The 24613-nt window shown below is 47.3% G+C and overlaps 1 protein-coding gene across 1 annotated transcript in view; it reads right to left on the bottom strand.

Moving 5' to 3' along the window:
* Nucleotides 1-23036, bottom strand: part of LOC115094520 (magnesium transporter protein 1) — a 35436-nt gene extending 12400 nt beyond the window's left edge. The window contains exons 1-6 of the mRNA XM_029607649.1: nucleotides 22826-23036; nucleotides 11520-11689; nucleotides 7452-7569; nucleotides 2663-2803; nucleotides 1550-1690; nucleotides 187-276 (exon numbers count right to left, since the gene is read on the bottom strand). Coding sequence (XP_029463509.1) covers nucleotides 187-276; nucleotides 1550-1690; nucleotides 2663-2803; nucleotides 7452-7569; nucleotides 11520-11689; nucleotides 22826-22909 — 744 coding nt within the window. The 5' untranslated portion in view covers nucleotides 22910-23036. The remainder of the gene's footprint in view (nucleotides 1-186; nucleotides 277-1549; nucleotides 1691-2662; nucleotides 2804-7451; nucleotides 7570-11519; nucleotides 11690-22825) is intronic.
* Nucleotides 23037-24613: the final 1577 nt, after the last annotated feature.

Genomic DNA, 24613 nt, shown 5'->3' with positions numbered 1-24613 from the left:
TTGGTTTGATAAGGCAGGTTATAAACATCCAGATCAAAGGCTTGTGCAGAAGTAAAGTTCCAGATATCTCAGTTATGTTTCCCTTCACTGTCAGTACTTGCACATTAAGTACACCTGAGCTGGTGTCAATCTGACACCCTTTCCAAGTTCTCAGAAGTTATTACAACCAAGTTAAGCATTTCTCACCACTTGTCCCGAATGTGGATTCTTATGGGCATATGGCGGTCCTCGAATATGATTCCACATCTGCCCAGATGTCATTGCTAAAACAAAACACTGGGAAGAGACAAAAATGGGCAAATACAAGTAAACAATAACTGGCACCACAATGTTTTTATATACTGCCTAGCAAAGAAAGAGGCATTTTGTTTATTAAAATCTGTACATTGCCTGCCCAAACAAAGGAACACCCACAGCGGTAAATTACAACAACATAAAGCAAATAAAAACAAAAAGGGAACACACATTCAATTATATAAGTTCCAAACATGAAGCAAAAATTAATTCATAGCACTTTTCCTGCATACGCCTAGCTAAAAAGGGAAATGAACCCTCTTCCTGTAACTGCCAGACTGAAATATTCCACCTGCCATTCCAGCAAAGACCAAACAGCAAGACATGGCAGGCTGCAGGTGATTTTAGAGATTTGTTTTACAATGTTAATTCCAGAAAAGAAAAAAAAAAAAAGACACACACACACACGTGCGCACAACCAAAGAAGACCTTAGAATGAATATATTTCATTCACGCATTACATTTTGTATAAAATTACCTTTCTTGCAGAAAGTGAGGGGGAAAACTGCCTCTAGAGCTAGGCATCTCAGAAGACTCTACAAAGCAGCAGGGAGCTGGATTTGTCATAGTTCATGCCACTAGAGCTAGGCATCTCAGAAGACTCTACAAAGCAGCAGGGAGCTGGATTTGTCATAGTTCATGCCACTAGAGCTAGGCATCTCAGAAGACTCTACAAAGCAGCAGGGAGCTGGATTTGTCATAGATCATGCCACTAGAGCTAGGCATCTCAGAAGACTCTACAAAGCAGCAGGGAGCTGGATTTGTCATAGTTCATGCCACTAGAGCTAGGCATCTCAGAAGACTCTACAAAGCAGCAGGGAGCTGGATTTGTCATAGTTCATGCCACTAGAGCTAGGCATCTCAGAAGACTCTACAAAGCAGCAGGGAGCTGGATTTGTCATAGTTCATGCCACTAGAGACAGGCATCTCAGAAGACTCTACAAAGCAGCAGGGAGCTGGATTTGTCATAGTTCATGCCACTAGAGCTAGGCATCTCAGAAGACTCTACAAAGCAGCAGGGAGCTGGATGTGTCATAGTTCATGCCACTAGAGACAGGCATCTCAGAAGACTCTACAAAGCAGCAGGGAGCTGGATTTGTCATAGTTCATGCCACTAGAGACAGGCATCTCAGAAGACTCTACAAAACAGCAGGGAGCTGGATTTGTCATAGTTCATGCCACTAGAGACAGGCATCTCAGAAGACTCTACAAAGCAGCAGGGAGCTGGATTTGTCATAGTTCAGGTTGTACATACCAAAGCAGCCAAGGCCCAGCCGGTCTTGTTATAAAGGAAATCCAGGTTACTTCTTCTCAGGTAGACGAGTCCACCAATCACAGCCAGCAGCAGCCCCAGCATCAGAGGGCCAGCATAATTGGGAGGCCGGATCACCCGGATCTGAGAGACAAACAATATAATATATATATATTTGTACTTACAAAACCCAACAGCACGCACACACACACACGGTCCATACAGCTTCATTCTGGTAGCTTTGAAACAGTCAGTATTGTAAGATTACATTTGTAGAACTGTAACCGAGAAAAGAAAAATATCTTCTTAACTGGATCTCTGGAACATTTACCTACAGTAGCCCAGGCCCCCGTCCTCTCACCAGCAGAGGTGGACAGAAGGTGCCCCTCAATCTGCAGACACAGCCAGCTCCTCTGCCTCGCTTCTGGATCTGTTTCTAGCCAGGGGAGCTGCGTGTCATTTGCCGGGCTCTGCAGTTCTGCTGATGTGCTGCGTCTAGCAGTGCAGCTCTCACGTTGCTGTTTGTGCTCTCACTGACAAACTGGCTAAGCTGTGGGCTGACTGCGCAGCTGCCTGTATCCCCGACTTAGCAAGAGCAAATCTTATGAGAAGGGATGGATGCAACAGGGGAGACACAGCCCTCTTTCTTACTGATGCTGTTACAGTGTGCACTGAGCACTTCCCATTTCACCAAACATTAACAACCTGGCAGGGGTTAATGCTGTACACCAGCAGATTGGCCCTTAGCCCAGGGAGCCTCTGCGGAGATATCTATCACAGGGGAAAAAAAGGCAACTGGTGAACAACCAGATGCAGTAGCAATAGCTCAGACAGAGAAGCCACATTAAGTCCCTGCAGTACTCAGATTCCAGGTTAGAAAACACAAATACCACCAATGAGCCTGAAAAATATGATATGCTGCAGGAGCAGGTGAAAGATGCCATCCGTCTCAGTTATGATTAGTATCAGTCCAAAGGCTGCACAGACTGCATGTTTAACACATGCTAAATGGACTGGTTTTGTAAATGTTTTAAAGGATCAATGGCCAGGTAACTCTGCTGGAGTCCCCCACAACTACACAACTCCCAAGTTCCACCATCGCTGCACGATACTTACGTGGACATCGGTCCGATCAGCTATCCATCGGGCCAGCTGCTCTGCAGCAAAACCTCGCACCTGCAGCTCATATGTGTCCCCCCTTCTGGGCTTCCCCTTTGCAGGGAAGTGCATGAAGGTCGGAGCTGAATTCATGTTTAGCTATAGCAAAGAAAAAAAAAAAAAAAAGCTGCATTTATAAAATCATGCAAGGCTTTTCAAGTACAGTATCAAACATCTAAACCGGGAATAAGCCCAGCCCCCAATCCAAACCAAGATCCCTCGTGCCACAGCGAGCTACGTGGCTCTCATTCCGAGAGAGCCGTGGGAACGCTGGTGGCCCACTATTTAAAACACATTTTGACACAACTGTCAAGTCATCTGGATTGTACAGTTTCCTTAAGGGGTGTATAGCGATGCACAGCCTTCGAAGGCAAAGGGGCTTTTTTTTTAATTTTAAAGTTCCATTTCAGCTGCTGCCAACAGTATAATGTCATCCTCAACACCGCTCCATGAGTGCCTTCCTGACACACGCCTACTGTAGTCCACAGAGTGGCCTGAAACACAGCATTCAGACGGTGCAAACTATCTGTGCACACCATGCTGACAGGCGATAAGAGTTGCTTACCTGTGACAGGTGTTCTCCACGTTCAGCAGGATGTTAGTCCTCACACATGGGTGGCATCATCAGATGGTACTCAGCACCATGCTTCCACACGGGGTCCCCTCTTCAGTCTCGTTAATATAGAATTACGGCGAAAAATAAAAAAAAAATAGGAGAAACCCAACTCTGTGGGGTGGTGGGTGGGTTTCGTGAGGACTGACATCCTACTGACCTTGGAGAACACCTGTTACAGGTAAGCACCTCTGCTTTCTCCAAGAACAAGCAGGATGGTAGTCCTCACACATGGGTGAATCCCTTAGCTACAGGGACCAAAGGACACCAACCAGGTGCCAACGGGCACAAAAAAAAAAATCCTGTTTGTAACAGAGGGGGAGACAGCCTGAACCCAAACAACAGGCCCTAGGCAGGGAGAGTTGAGTTCTACACCTCAGAGATTCCAAAAAAGACAGACTGGCCGAACCTACTCTCACATCAGCCATCCCTATCTAGACAACAGTGAAATACGGACGTATGACGAGAATTCCACATCGCAGCCTTGCAGATCTTCTCCACGGGAACTGCTCACAAATGGGCTGCCAATGTTCTCACAGAACAAGCCTGGTCATGCCCCTCAAGATCCAGTCCTGCCTGGGTATAACACAAGGAGATGCAATCTGCTAGCCAACTGGATAGTGTCTGTTTGGCAATTGCAACTCCCAACCTATTGCTATCCATAAATAAAAAGTTGGGTGGATTGTCAATGGAGCAGACAGAAGGCGAAGGTTCGCTTGCAGTCCAAACTGTGCAGTGCTCGTTCGCCTTGGTGCGAATGGGGCATGGGAAAGAAAGTGGGCAGGACGATCAATTGATTAAGATGGGACTCCATCACCACCTTAGGCAGGAACTTAAGAGTGCGTGTGCAAGACCACCCTGTCATGGTAAAATTTAGTATGAGGTAGATAAGTCACTAAGGCCTGGAGCTCGCTGACTCTGCGCGCTGAAGTGACCACCATCAAAAATATGATCTTCCAGGTCAGATACTTCAGGTCACAGGTGTGCAGCAGCTCAAAAGGAGCTTTCATCAGCAGAGCTAGTACCATGTTGAGGTTCCAAGACACAGCAGGCGGCCTTACGGGGTGCTTCAACTGAAGCAGGCCCCACATAAAACATACAGAGATGGGCGTACCATCTACACCATAGAGATATGTGCCAACTGCACTCAGATGGACCTTAACGGAGTTATTTTTAAGCCAGTCTCCGATAGATGTAGAAGGTATTCAAGCAGTTTGTGTGGGGCAGGAGAATGGATCTAGGGCCTTCCACTCACATCACACGGAAAACCTCCTCCATTTCAGTCCATAGAACTTTCTAGTAGAAGGCTTTCTAGAAGCCACTAGGACCAGAGACACATCCTCAGAGATAGAGTGGTTGCAGAATTAACCTCTCAACATTCAGGCTGTGAGAGACAGGGACTGGAAGTTGGGATACTGCAACCTCCCTTGATCCTGCATCATGAGATTTGGGGAATTCCCCAGACTGATCAGTTTCCGAATTAATAACTCCCTAGGAGTGGAAACCAGACCCGTTTCAGCCAATAAGGATCATAATCCCTGTCTTCGCAAAGCTTCAAGAGTCTCCGCCAGCAAAGGAATTGGAGGATACATGGACAGAAGACGTTTGCCCCAATAATGGACAAGGGTATCCAAGGCTGGTTTGCCGTCCGTCCTGTACAGGGAGCAGAACAAAGTTACCTTCCTGTTCCAGGGGGACATGAACATATCTATGCCCGGGCTCCCCCGGAGGCAGAAGATCCGATTCGCCACCTCCTGGTTCAGGGACTATTCGTGGGGTCTGAAGGCACGACTCAGTCTGTCCACCACCATGTTCTCCATACCTGCTAGATATGTTGCTCTGAGTACTATCCCCTGGACAGGGCCAATGACCAAATGGACCACTTCTTGGTACAGTCCCGTACCTCCCTGCTTATCAACATACCACATTGCTACCTGGTTGCCTGTTTAGGACAACTTTGTTGGACAGCCAATCTCTGAAAGCCCACAGCACAGACCTGATCGTCCAGAGCTCCAAGAGGGTTATCTGGCAATAGCAGAGGCCCTGGGTGTGGAGCCCATCTACATGAGCTCCCCAGCCCAGGGTGGATGGATCCGTGGTTACAATTTGTATAGGAGGAATCCAGAAAAATATCCCACGATCCAGATTGGAGAGTATCCTCCACTAGGACAGAGTCCTGGAGAGACAGGATGACTCAAGATGCAAGCCTGGGGGCTCTGCGTGGCCTGGCCCCACTGCAACTTTAGGGTCCATTGAGCTCTGCACATGTGTAAACGTGCCAAGGGAGTGACATGGACAGTTGCAGCCATGTGGCCCAACAACCTTAACATGTGTCGCACCTTCGCCTGCTGGCTCCTCTGGATCTCTGCTGCAATGGACACCAAGGTGGTGGCCCATGAATGAGGCAGGAAGGCTTTTGGCTGAGCAGTCTCTAGCAGGACTCCTATAATATCCAATTGAGGCGACGGACTGAGATGGGACTTTGGGTAGTTGATGACAAACTGTAGTGACTCCAACACTTGGATGGTCAGGTTCATGGACCGAATGGCCCTGCCTGAGATGTACTCCTTACCAGTCAATCAATCGTCCAGATAGGGGACGACATGCACTCCCAGCCTGCGCTACCGGCCTCCAAAACGGGAACAGACATGCACTCCCAGCCTGTGCTACCGGCCTCCAAAACGGGAACAGAGGGCAATTTTTCAGGATACCCGATAGGGGGTTTTTTTCCCCATAATAATATTTATTAGAAGTCAATACAACATGGACATATAGATACTCCATGAAGTTAGCAAGTAGCTCATTTAAAACAAATTGAAGAAAATTATTTTTCACTCAGCGCATAGTTAAGCTCTGGAATTCATTGCCAGAGGATGTGGTTACAGCAGTTTATGTATTTATCCTCTAGTAACCTATCCAAACCTTTTTTTAAACCCAGTTATACTAACTGCTGTAACCACATCCTCTGGCAATGAATTCCAGAGCTTAACTATGCGCTTATGGTAATTAATAAGCAATAGCAGCTTGTGATCTATCTAATGTTTGGGAACTTGCCAGGTACTTGTGACTTGGATTGGCCACTGTTGGAAACAGGATGCTGGGCTTGCTGGACCCTTGGTCTGACCCAGTATGGTATTTCTTATATTATGTTCTAACCCCAGATGTCATGTGATGCCCCCAGGGAGAGGATACATATCATGGGGGTCTGTGATAGACATGGCCCTCGGGTACTGGGGGCATCGAAGAAACCGGTAACTGCCATGACTGAAGTGGGAAAAAAAAAAAAAAGAGAGGGACGAAAAAATGACAACGATGTCACTGGGCAACAATGACCGGCGGGCACCGAAGCACCATCGCCACGGTGGAGGTCGAAGCGAAAGGAAAAAAAAAAACTCACCCGAAAACGCCGAGAAACTTAGCTGAGGAGGCTACAGGAGGAACCGAGAGGGACTCTGCGTCGATGGAATGCATGAAACCCCAAAAGCAATCGGGGAATAAAGCTAAGAGCTCACTCACACCGAGATGCAAAAGCTCCGCAGGAAAAAAAACCAAACAAACTCAAAAACCTGAAGAGGGAGTCCAGGTGGTTTAGGGCATGCGCAGTGTGCAGAGTCAAAGTTCTGGAAACGTTGACATAAGTTTTCCGTGCCGGGCTCCGCCTGATGATGTCACCCATGTGCGAGGACTCACATCCTGCTGTCCTCGGAGAATTCGGCCTTAACCACCAACCATAATCAAGCTATAAACAAAAAGGCAGCGCAGAAGTGTACAAACTAAAAAGGAAGCTGGATTTAAACTCGGATCTCTGGGTTCCTAGTCCATTATTATAACCACAGGCCATGCATTCTCTTACGATTTAGTTACTATTTATTTATTTAAGATTTTTCTATACCGACATTCTTGAACCAAATATCAAATCATATCGGTTTCCATATAACGGAACAGGCGTTACATAGAACATCTGGGCAATGAACATAGAACAAGTCGACAATAACAGTGAACATAGAACAAATCAGCAATAACAAGCAACAGTAAAATAATTCTTCAGTGAATAAAATAATAAATAGAGTAATACTAGAGCAAATAAGTTTTAAAAACGACTGTGGCAAAAACACACCAGAAACTAATTATTACCATTTGAAACACATCTGACCCTTCATCAAAATCCACCATAGCAAAAAAAATCCGGTTGGTAAATGCACTTGAATATCGCCAGGAGTTTGCCAGGATCTGGTATTCCTCGTCGGCTTGTCTGTGTAAATAAAACACAAGAGAAGGCAAGCTAAATGACAAAAAGAAACAGACGAAGCATCATTTCAGTCCTCGCATCACGTGTGGGGCTTGGCCGGACGTGCCGCCCAGCCCTCACCGGACACAGCTTGCAAGCTCACAAATTGCCTCTGGTTATTCTTGAGATGCGAGGGGTGCTAGGCACCACAGACTGCAGCCAGCAGGAGCTTTGCAATGTGCACAGAACGGTACGTTTGCATGAGCACAGTCCCCCGCAGCTGTCCCAGGAATGAGAGGGCATGGGGGCTGCCATAAGGGACTTGTACACGTGCAAGCCCATAGCCCTGCGCATGGTACAAAAGCTCCTGCTGACTGCAATCCACCGAGGAGTTGGGGAGGGGAGAAAGGCTGACGTAAAAATAAAATACATTTTGGGATTTTTAACCTGCCTTTCCCAATGATGCTGAAGGTGACCTTCTGGCATTGTTATTATTATAATTCAGGTACGATAAGTCCTTGGCCCAAAGGGCTTGCGATCTACGTGAGTGCCTGAGGCAAAAGGAGATAAAAGGACTTGCCCAAGGTCACAAGATGTGGCAGTGGGGGGAAACGGGACTGAGCCTCAGGTCCTGCTTGATATGCAGTGCAGTAACTGAGAAAAGTACTTCAGTAATCCCAAAACGTTCATTAGCACAGAGGTTCTCCACCTTTGCCACCTCAAGCCCCCTGCTCCCAAGAGCATCCTGGCCATGCTTTGTTTTGTAATTTCAATCACCCTGATTAACAAACCCTACCCACTGAAAGATGGGCTTCGGGTTCTGCTATCTTATTGGGCCCTCCCCCCACGGGAATTTCATTTTTCCCTGTGATTCGGGGTTTGTTTGTTTTTCGGGAGTCCCGATTTTCGAGTTAGTGCGCGCTAACCCAAAAAAATGAATTTTTCCAAAATTTTGGAAAAAATTAATTGGTTTTTCAGTTCTCCCGAATCATAGGGAATTAGGCAATTTGGTTGAAGGTGGGAAGCGTACCCCAGCAGAAGAGACAAAGAGGGACAAATGTGGCCAACACTATGTGAAGACGTTTGACTCCGAAACTGCTGCTGGCTGTTTGACTGTAACCTTCCGAATCTGAACTATGGCCTCGCTGAATTTTTAACAAAGATGAACTCTGTCTGTTTCAGAACCTGCTTAATAAAACCATTTATTTTAAGTATCTAAATTCGTAGTTCAAATAAGTGCAAGCTTGTGGATGTGATCATGTCTTGCCATACAGTTAGAGCATTTGTTTCTTATTGACAATAAACTGCAGCCCTTTCACCTTGCAATATCAGAACTGTAAATACTACTAATGGAGGAGGAGAAGAAGAAGAAGAATCCCCTTAGTATAAAGATACAGACACAAATCTGGTAACAGAAATAAAGCTTTTGCTTCCGGGTAAACTAGGCCTCAGGGAGGGAACTGTGGGAATTCAAAGCCTATGGGGGCTTTTTTTGTGTTTCACAGATTGGGATTTTGCACCCCACCTGCAAATTTTCCTCACATTGATAAACCCGCTTAAGATTCCCGGGGTGTGGTTTGAAGGGGGGGGGGGGGGGATAAGACAAAGCAGCCCTGAAATGCTGGGAAGAGACCTGCAAAAATAAACTTAGCAGCTGAGACAGAGGAGACTGTCCCATCTGGGAAAGAATCCTGGTGCAGACGTGGCCTCCAGCAGCTGTGGCCAGAGCTGTCACCAGAGCGGTCTTACTCTTTTGGAAGACCAAGACGGAGCATGGGAAGACTTCAAGGCGGTGGGGGAGTGGGAGATCCCCCATCCTTAGGAACCATGCTTCGAGATTTATCTGAAAATGCATCAAAAATCACCCTAAAAAGTAGCTCCATAGACCATGCAGTTTACCTCCTGCCTGGTAAACGTGGGAGCGCGACGGATACACCCAGGAGAGCTCCTATCAGGCCTCCCTGCCTTTGTCCGCCTGCTTCCCTCCTTGCTCGCCATCACTAGTATCGGCTTTTGATCACCCCCCCCCCCCCCCCCCCCAATGCGGACGTCATGGGCTTGAAAAATCCGGCCAGAGGTGTGCACACGTTTGTGACGTGTGGCTGAGGAGCTTGCTCCTGTGTGTGCTCCCGAGTACACAGGCGAGGGAACTTTCATCCTTCAGCTTCTGGACCTGCTCGGGTAAGTTTACTGGGGCGTCTGGGCTTGGGGGGTGGTTATTATACACAGAAACATGACGGCAGAGAGAGATCGCCTGCTCCAACTACTCTCCCCATCCACCCAATTAATCTATCACGATGATGCTCATCACTTCCTTAAAACGGCTGAGCCTATTTCAGAAAGGTGTTGCATTGGATTATCTGCCTTAAGAACAAAACATGCTTTGGCCAGAGTGCTTTTGTCCTTGCATACAAATTCTCTTTTCATGGAAATGATTCTACTTCGTTGACAGTTTTTTTCTTTAGTGGGATGTCTATTAAAAAAAAAAAAGTGCTGATTTTTGGTTTGTTAAAGACCAAATAACTTGATCTAATCTGTATTGCTTTTTGGTTCAGATAATGTTTTGCTAAATCAATTACATTTGCCAAACGATAGCTAAAGAAGCTTCAGCACTCTCTGATCACTTCTGACCTTGTCCCCTATCTAGAAATGTTAAATCTCTCTGCAAACTCCTGGGCAGTGTGTCTGATTTACTTCCTCCTGGTTTTCCTAATATCCACTATGCAATCCTAACAAGCACGACTTTGCCTTAAAAACCGATAGTAAGAATTGTATTGTTTTAGGAGATTTCAATATCCCCTTTATCAGTTTATTGTATTTTTTTTTTTATTGCTATGATGGCATTAGAGTTCAACTAATCCAACCACCAACACCAACTAATTTATGCCCTAATTTATGTAAAGCAGAACTGGCCAAAAGGTAATTAGTTTCAATATAGTTGTCTCGAACTTCCCTGATCAAATCATTTTCTTTTACAAATGAAGATAGCTGTACCATCTTCCACTGTTTCAACTGTAAATAGTCAGAAGGAAAAAACTTTTCAAGCGTGGCCATGTTGAGGTCAATCCTTGAAGACGCATGGTTGCTTGTTCAAGGATGTTTTACCAACTGATTTGGATTCTGCTGTCTGCGGCTGGCAGATGTCCTTGAATTTTGCCCCAGATTCTACTGCTCCTGTTTCAAGGATTTCCTAGAAACAGAGTAATTCTCCTTGGTTTACTAAGGAGCTGAGAGACTTCAAACAGGCCTGGCGCAAGGAGAAATCCTTGAACGTTCATTGGAATATAAATCTGCTATTGTTAGGAGCCTTCATTTTTGTTTATTGTACCCCAGGAATTTGTCAGAGTTCATGACCAAAACAGGACAAACTGCTGGGGAAAGTGACATTTTCCTGAGTAAATATTACGATTTATTTTGGTGAACAGAACAGCAAAGCAATATTAAGCAGATTCTCCCACCCACTGTTACGCGCCCCCTTCCTCAGCGCACGGGCCTGCTCATCTTCATGGTCCCATGGCAGATCCTGGGGCGGCTTCCCTAGCGGTGGTTGCCAGCTCCTCTAGGCTCCGGCAACCTGCGGCGGTGGTCGCTGGCCTTCCACTGCGCGCCAGGCCTCACGCCGAGGTTCGGCGTCCTCATAGATACCAGCCTACGCGCGCGGGGACCGCCCGGCCTATTGTAGGGCCTGACGATGTTACCACCGCTGCCCACAGCAGGAAGGGTTAAACTGCCTTCCAAAGATAAAAGCAGCAGCGGTACAGGTGACTTTTCTGCTCTTGGGTCTCTCTCCTCTGATGGTGGTGGAAGCAGCAGACAATAGGCAGGCAGCTCTAGCACCAAGGCTATGACAGCTGTCGTGTATCACTCTCCCCCCACCTTCATTAGCATAATAAAAGGTATCCTGCATCAGAATTTAATATAATATATGTGTGTCTGTATCTTGTAGCTCAAAGTATTAGAGATGAAACACATACTTGCAGACCACACACTGTCTCTGAGCCTGTAGAGCAGTAAACATCACGACGACGGAATAATTCCTCGGGGGAGCCTTCACCAGACGACGGAATTTGTCGCCATTCATTCGAATGACAGCTCGCTTGTTGGTCCAGTCCATCAACTGGCCAACTTTTTCGGATAAAACCATCTACAAAGCCAAACAGCAATATATTTTGACAATAAACATGTTGTAATCACAAAACAAAAACACACAGTGGATAAATTAACAGATAAAAAATGTGTACACCGAGAAAAGAAAAAACACAACTTCAGCCAAGACCACCAGTCCCATCTACCCCTGGTTCTTAGTCCAGATCTCTGAAGAGCAGGTCCACAGGGTGAAGCCTTGAGCAGACAGAATCTGATCTCCCTACCAACTTACTAACACAAGTGAATGATACACTATACATGAGCACATATTTAGGAATATGGAGTCTGTTACGTATTCGTTTGCTCTTATCTTATTAAATTCCTGTGGGGAGCCTAAACATTCTCTTTTCTTTTGCTTTATGTTTCTTGAAATAACTCGCATCCCACTGAAGTTACTTTTGCATTCAAGCACTAATGCCAGAAGAACTTGTGTCTAGGGTAGAATTATGCGGCCAGAAGTGCTATGGTACAATGCTTGCATGAGCTGCCTATTTTTCAAGGGATGCAATCCGAGCCACTGTGGAGCTTCTGTATTCTCTGCTAGTGCAGCAGTTCAACTAGGCCACCTGGTAAAATCTCTTGCATGGCAATCTGACCTTCTTATGAAACATTTTCCCCAAAAAGCTTCAATTACTCAGCTCTAGAATCAACCCAAGTGCTTATGCAAGAAGACTTTTTTTAAACTAATTTTAAAATTATAACAACCAACCAGTGTAAGTAAATTCTAAAGAACCTGACAAAGCCCAAGGCACACCTACATTAACAGAAATGTTGTGTGGCACAGCAGCCTCCACAAGCATGACAATGCAGACAGAGAGGACTCATATGATGAAAAGAAGAGCTAAGGATGAAGTGAAAGCCGCACCAGTCCCTCCTTTCTTTAAAAAGAGAACAAGAAATACTTCCCTGCTGCAGGCTGCTGACCGAATCCTAGGGGGAGAAGACCTCAGAGGAAGGAGGGAACCAGGACCCCTGGCTTTCCTACCCCTGGATGTTGCGGGCTAAAGCCAAAACAGGGATTGCCAACCCCTCTGCTCGCCTGGCCTGTGGGATGGCCCACAAAGGAAGCTAGCACTTCAGGGAGCTCTTCTTAGACCTAATTTCTACTGACTCACTAACAGACTGCAGGTCTGCACCTCTACCATCTGCTGGAGACAGAGCAATACTGAGGGACTGCAGGCGGCACTCTCGGTTATGTAGCAGTGCCTGAAAAGCTTTTTAGTTCTCTGCCTCCATCTGCTGGTAGGGATGCAAAACCCACTGGTCTGGACTGATGTGGGGTAGGAACAGGAACTCCACACAAAGGGAAAAGTTGGTGTGAGGCTGGCTGCCAGCCAGCCAGCTCAGTTATTTACCTTGGCTGCTGCATGTGGCTGTCAGAGCTCCTCCACTGCTGCTGCTCCAAACAAACACTCAGACATTTTTCGCAGGCAAGACTTACTGTCCATGCAGCAATCCCATGAAGTAGTGCTCCCCCATGCAGAGAGGTGAGCTGGCAATTATCCAGGTTCCCCCTAGTGCTGAAACATAACTCCATCTCTGTCCAGACGTTAAGTTTCCAGCACTATTGTGTTGGTACTTAAAACCCAAAAAAAGGAAAAAAAAAAAGAAAAAAAAAGTCTGAACACCTAACCCAATAAGTACCGACTTATCTGGCTACCTGGCCCCAGTACTGCTGCTGCCACTTAGTAATTATCAGGATCAATGGTAGCGGCAAAACCATGACCAGAGAGCAGAAGCAGTGGCAGTACTTTCCCGGCTAAGTGGCAGCCGCTATAACAGTGCTCCCCCTCCCAGAGTTCAAACTGGGCTGTGCCAAATGCACATTTTTATAAATTCCCAATGCATTAGCTCAGTGGTTCTCAACCTTTCTTCTAGCAGGACACCCCTGAGAGGTGATGCTCACACGCGTGACACGCCGAGCACATGACCATCACGGGACTTCATATAAGCACATACTCTGCATCCCCCAGAGTCTCCCGCTTCCTAACAGAACTAAGACATTTCCCTGTACAACTCACCATACAAGAGAGTTATTCCGATTCTGGTGTCATCTCAATAACAGCATCACTAACTACCAGGTGCATTGTAAAATAATACAAACAAACCCCACGCTGTACCTGCCTATCAAACCTGCCATACCTCAGCAGCACCAACTCCAAGAAATGAAACAGCAATAGCCCTAACCCATGAAAAGGCAGCAGTTCACCACCAGTGCAATATAATATTGAGAAAATGCAACAAATAAGGCTGATACACACCTCTAGTAAAGTACCTCATCTCAGTCACATACACACAGAACACAGACCTGCCTTCAGCAAATACAGAATAAAAGACCACAAATTACAAATGTGTAAAACAAACCTGGAATGGAAACCCCAAGATCACCTTCTCAATGCAGTGCAAAACTGGAGACCAGAAACAAAAATATATCTACGGTCTGGGGGAACAAACAAGCAGGGGGGTAACTTGCTGATGCGGCTGTTACTGCCCTTAGCCAATAAGCCTGATACCTTGGATGCAGCTCCAACATTGCTCTCTGCTTCGACAGCAACCAACAAGGGCCCTGTCTTTGATGGTCTGGGAAAGTAAGTATGGGGGAGACCAGTATGGCGCAGCAGATGCTACCGTAAGCTTGCTGGGCAGACTGGATGGGCCATTTGGTCTTTTTCTACACTAAGCGAAGTTCAAAGAGAAAAGAAACGCATATTCTCAAAGCTGTCATAGTCACTGCCCTCCGTGCCCCCATCACTTCTCAATCATCCCTTCTCATGCTCCTATCCCTGTCCAATATTCCCGACACCCCCCACCCCACATCCTCTTCCCTGTGCTCCCTCTCACCCCCCTAGTTTCTGCCCTTCCCTCTCCAGAATACCTGAACACCTCTTTCCTGCCCCTTCCTGCTCAGCATCCCCCACGTCACTCTGCCCCTACCCAGCATCTCCACATCTCTATTTCGCTTCCCTGCTCAGAGGCTCCCCAACCCCTCCCTCCTCAGCAACCCTAACCGCCTCTCCCCCATCCTATCTCCCCATGCCTTCCTGCCCAGCAGACTCCCATCTTCTCACACCTTCCTGCTCCCTAACCAGCACAAAAGACCACTCCAACCCAGAGTCTCCCTCCCTTTTTACCAGTAGCAGATGAGGGCAAGAAGCACCGAGGAGAGGAAAATGAGGCAGCAGCAGCAGCAGTGGATCTACAGAGCACACATCTGCTTTCACGACCAGGCCCCATGGGGTAAATAAGAGCATCAGCAGCCTCACTGGCAGGCCAGGCAGGGGAAGGTAAAGTTGGTGTCCTGCTAGTACATGAACAGGAGTTGATGTCGCGCTCTGATCTGAGTGAAGGAGGAGGGAACAACCTCTCACTGGCCAGGAACAGGAGAAGGAAGCAAGCGCAGCTTCCTGTCATACCCAATACAAGAGAGAGGTCAGCCAATTCCTGCCCAGTCTGATGAGGAAAGAGCAGTCTTCTGCTGGCTCTGCCACGCACTAGTGTGTCCTAACACTGCATGACCTTACTGCATCAGGGAGTGTTTAAAAAGTTGTAATCCATGAGTTAAAAACCGCACACAGATTACTGCACTGGCCCGAGAGTGAGTTACCTCCGGTGCTTAGCGCATACTTTTCCTGTCTCACTCAAGCTGCGGATAAGACAGAGGCTGGAAGGACTCAAAGGAAGAAGCTTAGGAGGAAGGAGAGTGAGAAGGTGCCGCGAGTGCCACACAAAGAAAAGGTCCAGCTACCCATCCCTTGCATGCTGCCTGTGAATGACCAGGGCTCATGCTGTAGCTAAAAGCTACATGTGTTTTCAGTAAGGAGCTCACCTGCTGAAGGGCCACCACTGATGTCTTTTGTTACTGTGAGGTGCTGAGAGCAGAGCATCAAGTAGTGGTGACTATCACTTATAGCTTCTGCCTACTGTTTGATGATTTCAAATAAATAAATAAATTTCAGAAACCGCATGGTTCCTTGCATCTCACGTTATGAATGATTAATGCGGGATATAAGGAGATCTACACGGTACAAAAACCATGAAGCTTCCCTAAAATTTTCTAGTTCTTAGTACAGAAAACTTTTTAAAGGAGCAAAAACAACTATACAGTTAAATGACTTAACAAAATGCAGTACATTATTAAAATGCTGGCAACAAACAGTAAGATACCAATAATATTTGATCTTATAATCCACAAATTCTAAAGACTGTTCAATGGAGAAATTACTTACCTGATAATTTAGTTTTCCTTAGTGTAGACAGATGGTCTCAGGACCAGTGGGTTTATGCTCCCCTGCCAGCAGATGGAGACAGAGTAAGCTGACGTCACAGTACATACAGCCCTGCTCTGACCCCAGCCTGCCAGTATTCTCTTCACAAGCAACTGTGAACAAACTAGCAAAAAGCCTGATTAAAACATGATTAAAAAACAGGTAACCAGAACTGTACTCAATCAACCATAGACACTGAACTCATGTAAGATTCTAGGTTCCCCAAGCTAGAGACTGGATGAACACTTACCAGTAATCCCTTAGTATCCAGAGCCCCACAGGAGGTCTATTGACACACACATGTGGCAGTCAAGGGCAGGAAGCTAAGTCCATCTGTCTACACTAAGGAAACCGAAATTATCAGGTAAGTAATTTCTCCATTTCCTAGCGAATAGACAGATGGACTCAGGACCAGTGGGATGTACTGAAGCTACTCCAACAGGATGAGAGGCTGCCCACGGTCCAGTCAACACAACACATGCAAAGGCTGCGTCCTCCCGAACCTGCACATCCAGACAATAAGACACAGAAAAAGTGTTTAAGGAGGACCAAGTCGCAACTTGGAAGATATCGGCAGGAGACAACAGACTAACCTCCGCCCATGAAACTGCCCGAGCCCTAGTGGAACGAGCCCTAACCTGAGTAGGCAACGGCTTTTCAGCATCCACATAGGCAGCTGTGACCTCCTTAATCCAGCGAGCTATGGTAGCCTGTGAAGCCGGAGTGCCCCGTTTACTCCTGCCATGGGGAACCAACATGCGCGCTGTCTTTCAAAAAGGTTCCAAGACCTCCAGATACTTATCCAGGGATGGCAAGGAGATGGACTGATTCAAATGAAAGTCTGAGACTACCTTGGGCAAGAAAGATGGAACAGTACACAGTTGTAACGCCCCCGGAGCCACCTGAAGGAACGGCTCCTGGCAAGACAAGGTCTGCAACTCAGAAATTAGACGTGTTGAGCATACAGCCACCAGGAATATAGTCTTCAAGGTCAACAACTGCAAGTAAAGGCTACGCAGTGGTAAAAATATAGGGCCCACCAAAAAATCCAGCACAAAATTAAGACTCCACAAGGGAACCGATAACATCAAGGGAGGTCTAAGATGATTCTCTCCCTTCAAAAAACAGATCACATCAGGGTGAGACGACAATGAAGCACAATTCACCTGGCCCCTGAAACAGGTAAGAGCCGCAACTTGCACCTTCAAGGAATTAAGGGCCAATACTTTAGTCAACTCATCCTGCAAAAAGTAAAGAACGAGTGGGATTGTAACTGAATGAGGACCAACACCCCGCTCCTCACGCCAGGCCTCAAAAACTCTCCAAACCCACACATAAGCCAAGGAAGTAGAGAACTTGCGAGCATGGAGTAAAGTGGCAATCACCGCAGAAGAATAACCATGCTTCAACAGGCGAACCTTCTCAAGGGCCAAACTGTAAAACAGAACAGAGTCGCATCCCCATGAAGAACCTGTCCCTACTATAACAGATCCATGTGCAGCGGAAGGCAATGGGGGGGGGGGGGGGGGGGGGGGGGGGGGGGGTGTCTCCTCCAGGAGTCTTCGCAAATCCGCATATCATGGACACCTAGGCCAGTCCGATGCCACCAGGAGTACTAGCCCACTGTGGCCTTCGATTTTGTGAATTATCCTGCCTAGCAAGGGCCACAGAGGAAAGGCATAAAGCAATCAGTCTTCAGGCCAGACCTGTACGAGAGCATCTATTCCCAAGGATCACGGACCTCTCCTGTGACTGTAGAATCGTGGAACCTTTGCATTGCGAGAAGTCACCAGCAGGTCTAGGAACGGAAGGCCCCAGCAATCCACAATCAGCTGAAACGCCTCAGCTGACAACACCCACTCTCCTAGGTCCCTGCTTAGAAAGTCCACTCTTACCATTGTTTTTTACCCGCAATGTGAGAGGCCAAGATCATCTGCAGATGACCTTCTGCCCATTCCATATGTTAGTCTATTTCTTGCGACACTTGCTGACTCTTGGTTCCTCCCTGCAACTGATATAGGCCACCGTCATCACGTTGTCAGACATCACGCAAACCGCTTCACCCCGCAGCCTGTGGCTGAACTGAAAGCATGCCAGTCATACAGCCCAGGCGAGTGATGTTAAGCCCCCCCCCCAATCATGGAGACTCACATCTGTCATGAGTCCCAACCAGGTCAGAGAGGACAAGGGAACTCCCTCTCTCAGATGATTTTCCTGCAACCACCACTGAAGCGGGTGCAGGATTTCCATCGGCAAGTGGAGCCGAACCGCACAGTCCCGAGACTGCGGGTTCCAACGAGACAGCAAAGAACACTGAAGAGGACGCATATGCACTCTCGCCCAAAGCACCACTTCCATGGTTGCCGCCATCAAGCCAAGCACCTGTGGTAGGACCACACCATTGGGCGTATGGTGTTCACCAAATGAGACATCAATTTCTGAATCCAAACTTCCAGCAGGATAACTCCGTCCTGCCCTATGTGGAACCAGACCCCCAGATACTCAAACGGCTGTGATGGCTGAAGATCACCTTGTGTGTACCAGGTGGTTCTCTTCCTGAGACTTGGCTCGAATCAGCCAGTTGTCCAAATACAGATGCACCAGGATCCCTTCTCTTTGCAAGGCTGCGCTACAACCACCATAGCCTTGGAAAATGTTCTGGGAATGCTGGCTAGACCAAAGGGTAACGCCAAAAACTGATAATAGCACCTCAACACCACAAAGCATAGAAAGCGTTGGTGTTCCAATCGGATGGGAATATGAAGGTAAGCCTTTGACAGGTCCATGGAGATCAGAAATTACCCCGACTGCACCGCCATTATCACAGAGTGTAAGGTTTCCATGCGAAAACGAGTCACCTTCAAAAGACGGTTGACCCTCTTGAGATCCAGGATGGAATGAAAGAAGCCCTCCTTCTTGGGGACAACAAAATAAATGGAATATCGCCCCATACTTTCTTGAGACATGGACATCATAACCATAGCCCTCAGTCTGAGGAGCCTTTGAAGTGTGAATTCCACTGGCTGCTTCTTCTGCGGGGAGTGGCAAGGGGACACCATGAACACGTCCCGAGGAATATGTGCTAGAATTTCGCAGTATCCTTCCCGTATCACCTTCAGGACCACTGGTCTGACATGATCTTGAACCACCACTGATAAAAGAGAGAGAGAGGCATCCCCCTATCTCTTGTTCCAGAAGGTGAGTCGGCAAACCTTCATTGGGAAGCTCGGGAAGATCCGCCACCTGAGCCTACTCCTCCCTTGGGCTGTTGGGGACGAAAGGACTGAGACCTACCGAAAGTCTGGGTCTGCTGAAAGGTTGCCCCTCTGTAGGGACAAAACCGCTTGGAACCCCGGAAATGACCCCTCTCATACCAAAAGGGGTGCTACAATTTTTTCTTATCCTCCCGGCAACCGAGGAACTGGAGATTCACCCCACTTACTGGCCAATTTCTCCAACTCGCTCCCAAACAAGGGTGAGCCTTTAAAGAGCATCTTGGTAAGGTTGGCTTTGGAGGCTGCATCAGCTGACCAATTTCGCAACCAGAGTTGACGCCTGGCCACTACCACCGAAGCCACTCCTCTGGCAGATGTACGGACCAAATCCCAGCCTGCATCTGCTAAAATAGGCGGCAGCAAGCTCCATAACCACTCTGGAATTCCCCCAGACTCAACAACCTCCTGAGAGAGAAGCAGACAAGATTGCGCCACTAGGGCGTAACAGGAAGTAATCTGTAAAAAGTCACAGCCACTGCCAAAGAGGCCTGCTTAAGAATAACCTCAATCTTCCTATCATGAACATCCTTCAAGGCCGCTCCTCACTCTATGGGATTAGTTGTCCAGTTAGAGACGGCACATACCAGACTATCCACTTTGGGAAACCGCAAACACTTTCTCAAAGCCAGATCCAGGTGGTATAGGACTTCCAATGTCCAACCCCCCTTTGAAATTTGCCTCTGGGGCATCCCATTCCAGATCAATCAATTCCTGAATGGCATCATCACAGGGAAAAAACCAAGAGGCTTTACATAAGGAAACCAAAATCCTCTGCTCTGACATGGCATCCACACCAGGGACACCCAGCTGTTTCAAAGTCTGGGAAATCAGGGCCGGCAGTTCATCTCTATGAAAGAAGGGCAACATGGTTTGATACGGTTCCAGTCCTGGAGGAATTTCCCCATCTTCCAAAGAATCAGGATCAGCCTCATCATCAGTGCCATCTGAATTCCTGTCAGGAAAACGAGGCGAGCTCCAACGGTTAAGCACGGGACCCGGAAGAGAGAGGAGCCACCGGCTAAGAGTACGACCGGAAAGGAATGGGGGAAGCGGAGGACTGTAGCTGAAGAAAAGCTTGTAAGCCTCGAAAAAATTCCACCCAACAAACAAAAAAAAAAAACAGTAGGATCTAGACCAATCCCAGAAGGAACTGGAGCTAGTCCAACAGAACTGCTCTCGCCTGCAGGAAAGCCAGTCAAGGGAGAACCAAGGTCTGGCGTCCCTCCAGCTAAGGCCATAACCAATCCATCATCTGAAAGGGAGGAGCCAAGCTTAGCAAAATCCAAGGAAGACAACTCTCCCTGAGCGTCTGAACAACGCTGACACAGGTTAGAAGTCAGGTCAGGCTCAGAAGTCCTAATATGACAGGCAATACAAATAGGAAGACACTTAGGCTTCTTGTTTACCAGCGCCATCATGGCGGTAAACGTGCATCTAAAAGGCTCGCACTCAAAAAGGTTATGTGCACAGAACATAAGCATTGCAGAAGGGAAGCGCAGCAAGACACATATACACACACACACACACCTCGTGCGCCAAGCTAAGCGTGTGAACAGTTTAAAACTTGTGCATGTAAAAGACGCGCCCAAAACCAAGCGCACTGCGCACACCGACAGCCTGTAGAGGGCAGCAGAGCACGCACATGAGCATGCAAAACATGCCGCCACAGCCTACCACATAGCATGCAAGAAAAAAGCCTAACTTCGGGGCCTAGCCCACTGGAGGACATTCAACCTGCCAGGCTGCCCAGTTTCCCAATCCCAATGGGAGCAGGAACGAACATCGGGATGGCACATCAAGCACGGAGACCGGAGGAAGTCTGGAAACTCCTCTGTCTCTGTTTCCAAGTTAAAAATGCTATATTTTTTTATTTTTTTTTTTAAATCTTACCTGAGCTCAGCGACAGTCTCTGGCTGTGGGGGGAAGAGGGCATCTGCCGTCACTGCCGCACTCTGCCTCCTGTACCTGCTGCCTTTCAGCTGAACCAGCAGCTAAGTCCACGCCAGGAAACCCAACTACCAGACCACGGCACACCTCTGAGGGACCATGGAAATCGCCTCAGGAATTCTCAACTGGGGGAAAAACCTTTTGTATCACCACAGAAGAGCAGGGCTCTCTTCTCTTTAATTTAGATTTCCTTCCAAAAAACTCAAAGCAATCCTCATAGGAAGATGCACGTCCACCATTTGCTGGAGATGGAGAAAACTGGCAGGCTGAGGTCACTGCAGGGTTATATATACTGTGACATCAGCTTGCTCCATCTTCATCTACTGACAGGGGAGCATAAACCCACTGGTCCTGGAGTCCATCTGTCTACACACTAGGAAATGAATTATTAATGCATTCCAAGCATTAATAAAAACTGAAAATTTCATAATAAAACAATAAAAGAATATTTTATTTCTTCTACAGGCCTGGCAAAATAATTTTGCTTTTAACTTTTTTCTAAATCTTACTCAAATTCGTGGACCTGAGTTCCTGTAACATAAGGTTGAAGCACATCAGCAACCAAAAAGCCTTCACTATAAATTGCCTTATGCACCAAGGTTAAGCTTTAAACAATTGTAGTCTCTCTAATAGTGAACCAGTGATGTTCTTTTAAACTAAGGGTAATTTTCTCATTATATTTACCCTCTGTCATTATCCTGACAGCTGTATTTTGGACCAAATGCAGTATACGTGTCAAATTTCTTGGCATACCTATGTGCAATGCATTATAAAGCTTTTTTAAATGTCCATTTTACTAATCCTATCACTGCACCTGTAACCATTCAGGATTTTTTACAAAAAAAAAACCCCCAAAACTCTGTATCCAGAAACAAAGAGAACCAATGAGCAAAACTGACTTTGATAAGGAGCAATATCTTGCAAGATGTCAAGCCTTTATAACTAGCAACTGGGATATATTCTAGCTGTGTGATACAAATGAGCAGACTAAATGGGCCACTTGGTCTTTTTCTGCCATTATTTACTAAATTGTATACTATAAGGACTGCTGAAGACTTGCGTTCAATGCCAAGAGTCAGCTGGGGATGCTGCAAAGATTGAGTTTAAGGTCCATGACAGCAGAGATCCAGCAGTGCTTGTGTATATGACTCCCAGCTGAAAGCTGCATGGGGATATGAAACAGGAAAAAAAAAAGTCATCAGGGAGTCTCGAAAGAAGGTTCAGAGAGCTGACGTAGAAGCCAATTTCCGATTCAGCAGGAAGCCCAACGGGGTAGAAACAAACTGACTGGTCAAACCCCACCCCCCCCCCCGAACTAAAGGCGCCTACGTTCCAGGACAAGCACAAGGGCACCTCCTCGGTCCAGGGATCTGCACGGACGCGAAGAAAACGACTTCCCTGCCCGAGGTCTCGTGCCTCCACCCCTCCCCCAAGGCATGTCCTTCAATTACCAGACCATGCACCTCCGAGGTGGCTGCAGGCCCACCGAGAGCCTGACATGGATGGTTTGCTCTTAGTATTTAAAGTCAGGCGCCGGTTAGCAGCACTGCAACGCTCTGGCAGCGAGGAAAGCCCTCCTCCTCCTCCTCCAGGGCCTGCCACACAGGCGCTCTCTACACCCAGAAGTTTCAAACTCTTCGCCATTACCTCCTTCTTCTTCTGCCCGAGGGACGGCATCCCGCACAGCCCCAGAATAACCAAGAGGGCGGAAACCAGCCCCATGCTCGCCATCTTCCCGCACCCCCGAAACCCTTCAACTTGAAGGGCTGCCGGGGAGCCGTGACGTCACGACGACGCGCCTCCCCCGATTGGCGGACGGAAGGCAGTCGGCTGGGGGGCCTGGGCGAGGTGACGCACCTACGCCGGGGAGCCGTGACGTCACGACGACGCGCCTCCCCCGATTGGCGGACGGAAGGCAATCGGCTGGGGGCCTGGGCGAGGTGACGCACCTACGCCGGCTCGCGGTAGCCTGGGCCACACTTATGGTTGGTCGGCCCGCTTCCGCCCTGAGCACCAACCTGATAGAGACGAGCTGTTGCCCTCCTATTTGTCCCTTTCTCCGGGTGGGCGGAGCCAAGCAGCCGGGAGGGTTGGAGCGCTTCCGCATTGATGGGGTTTTGGTGGTAGATGAATTGTAGATTCCGCTTATTTTGTTTGCAGGGTTTGGAAGCCAACTAGAGTTGGCAACTTTCAAACGTCACCTTTTCCGGTTGGCCGCCCACTTTACTTTCTGCTACAGTGGCATGGACAGTTCATTTCGGACTTTCCTTTCACTTTTTTGCAATTAATGATCCTCTGTACTTTTCTCTTTATTATTATTTTATTTATGTAACCAGAGATTAAAAATTAAAGAATGAGGAGCATATATATTTTGTACATTCCCCGGGGAGCCTTTGGTTGGGGATGTCATAGCCCAGGAGAAAAGAGAAATAAGGTTGGGGTGGCCCTGAGCAGCTGTCAGTGCTGGCAGAAAAAAAAGAAAAGCTCTGGGGAATTTAGAAACCTCGGGGGAGGTAAGGAGATAATCAGGTACAAGGGGACAGGACTGAAAAGAGCTAAGAAGGAGGAGCAGAACTGCAGGTTCTCAGCCTTTTTGCAAGTGTGGACCCCTTTTCAACCTGCCATATATAGAAAAGTTATGAATGTAATAAAGAAATGATTATATGCACAGACTCATTCATGTTTTATTTAGTATTAAATAATGCTTACTGAAATAAACTGAATACCTATAATTGCAAAGCACAGCAGTAAATGGGCAAGAATGTACTCATCTTCATTAACTTATGTGGTGTATATACAGGCAACCTATGGGCCCCGATTAGCGATTCCTTGGCTGGAGGCACAAATCTGGATTGACTCCAGCCTTTTCAAAACATTTTATCTTTATTTTACAGCTTCAATCAAACAAAACAATAGTAGACTGTTAAACTTCAGAACAGTGTACTTTCAGTACTCACAGCTTCCTTTGCAGCTCAGTGTTTGGACAGCGATATTCTACAGGAGCTGCCTTCCTCCTGGAGAATTGGGTCTGGTCTGACTAACCCACCTACTTCCGAACTCTTATTCCTCCTTTGCTGGGCCCCACCCACAGAGCTCTCTCTCTTTAGGGGAATTAAGGTGGACCAGCTAAATGTCTGGTCCTGCACCAGTAACTGAGGGAGATTAGGGTTACATTGTCATACATCCACATTGCTGAAGCTGTCTGGATCTGGAGCAACTGGAGGGCATGGACTTGTAGAGAGAGAGAGAAAGACTGGCGAGGATGGACTAGTGGAAGGAGGAAGAGACTAATGGGAATGAACTGGTGGAGGGAAAAAAGAGACTGTTAGAGATGAACTAGTGGAGGAAAAGAGAGACTTAGGGATGGATTGGTGGAGAGAGAAGGATTGGTTGGGATGGACTGGTGGAGGAAAAGAGAGACTAGCAAGGATGGAC

This window comes from Rhinatrema bivittatum, chromosome 6, assembly GCF_901001135.1.
Source record: "Rhinatrema bivittatum chromosome 6, aRhiBiv1.1, whole genome shotgun sequence".
Classification (NCBI taxonomy): Eukaryota; Metazoa; Chordata; class Amphibia; order Gymnophiona; family Rhinatrematidae; genus Rhinatrema; species Rhinatrema bivittatum.
The sequence above is the reverse complement of the archived record's forward strand: the minus strand, read 5'-3'. Positions and strand labels throughout refer to the sequence as shown.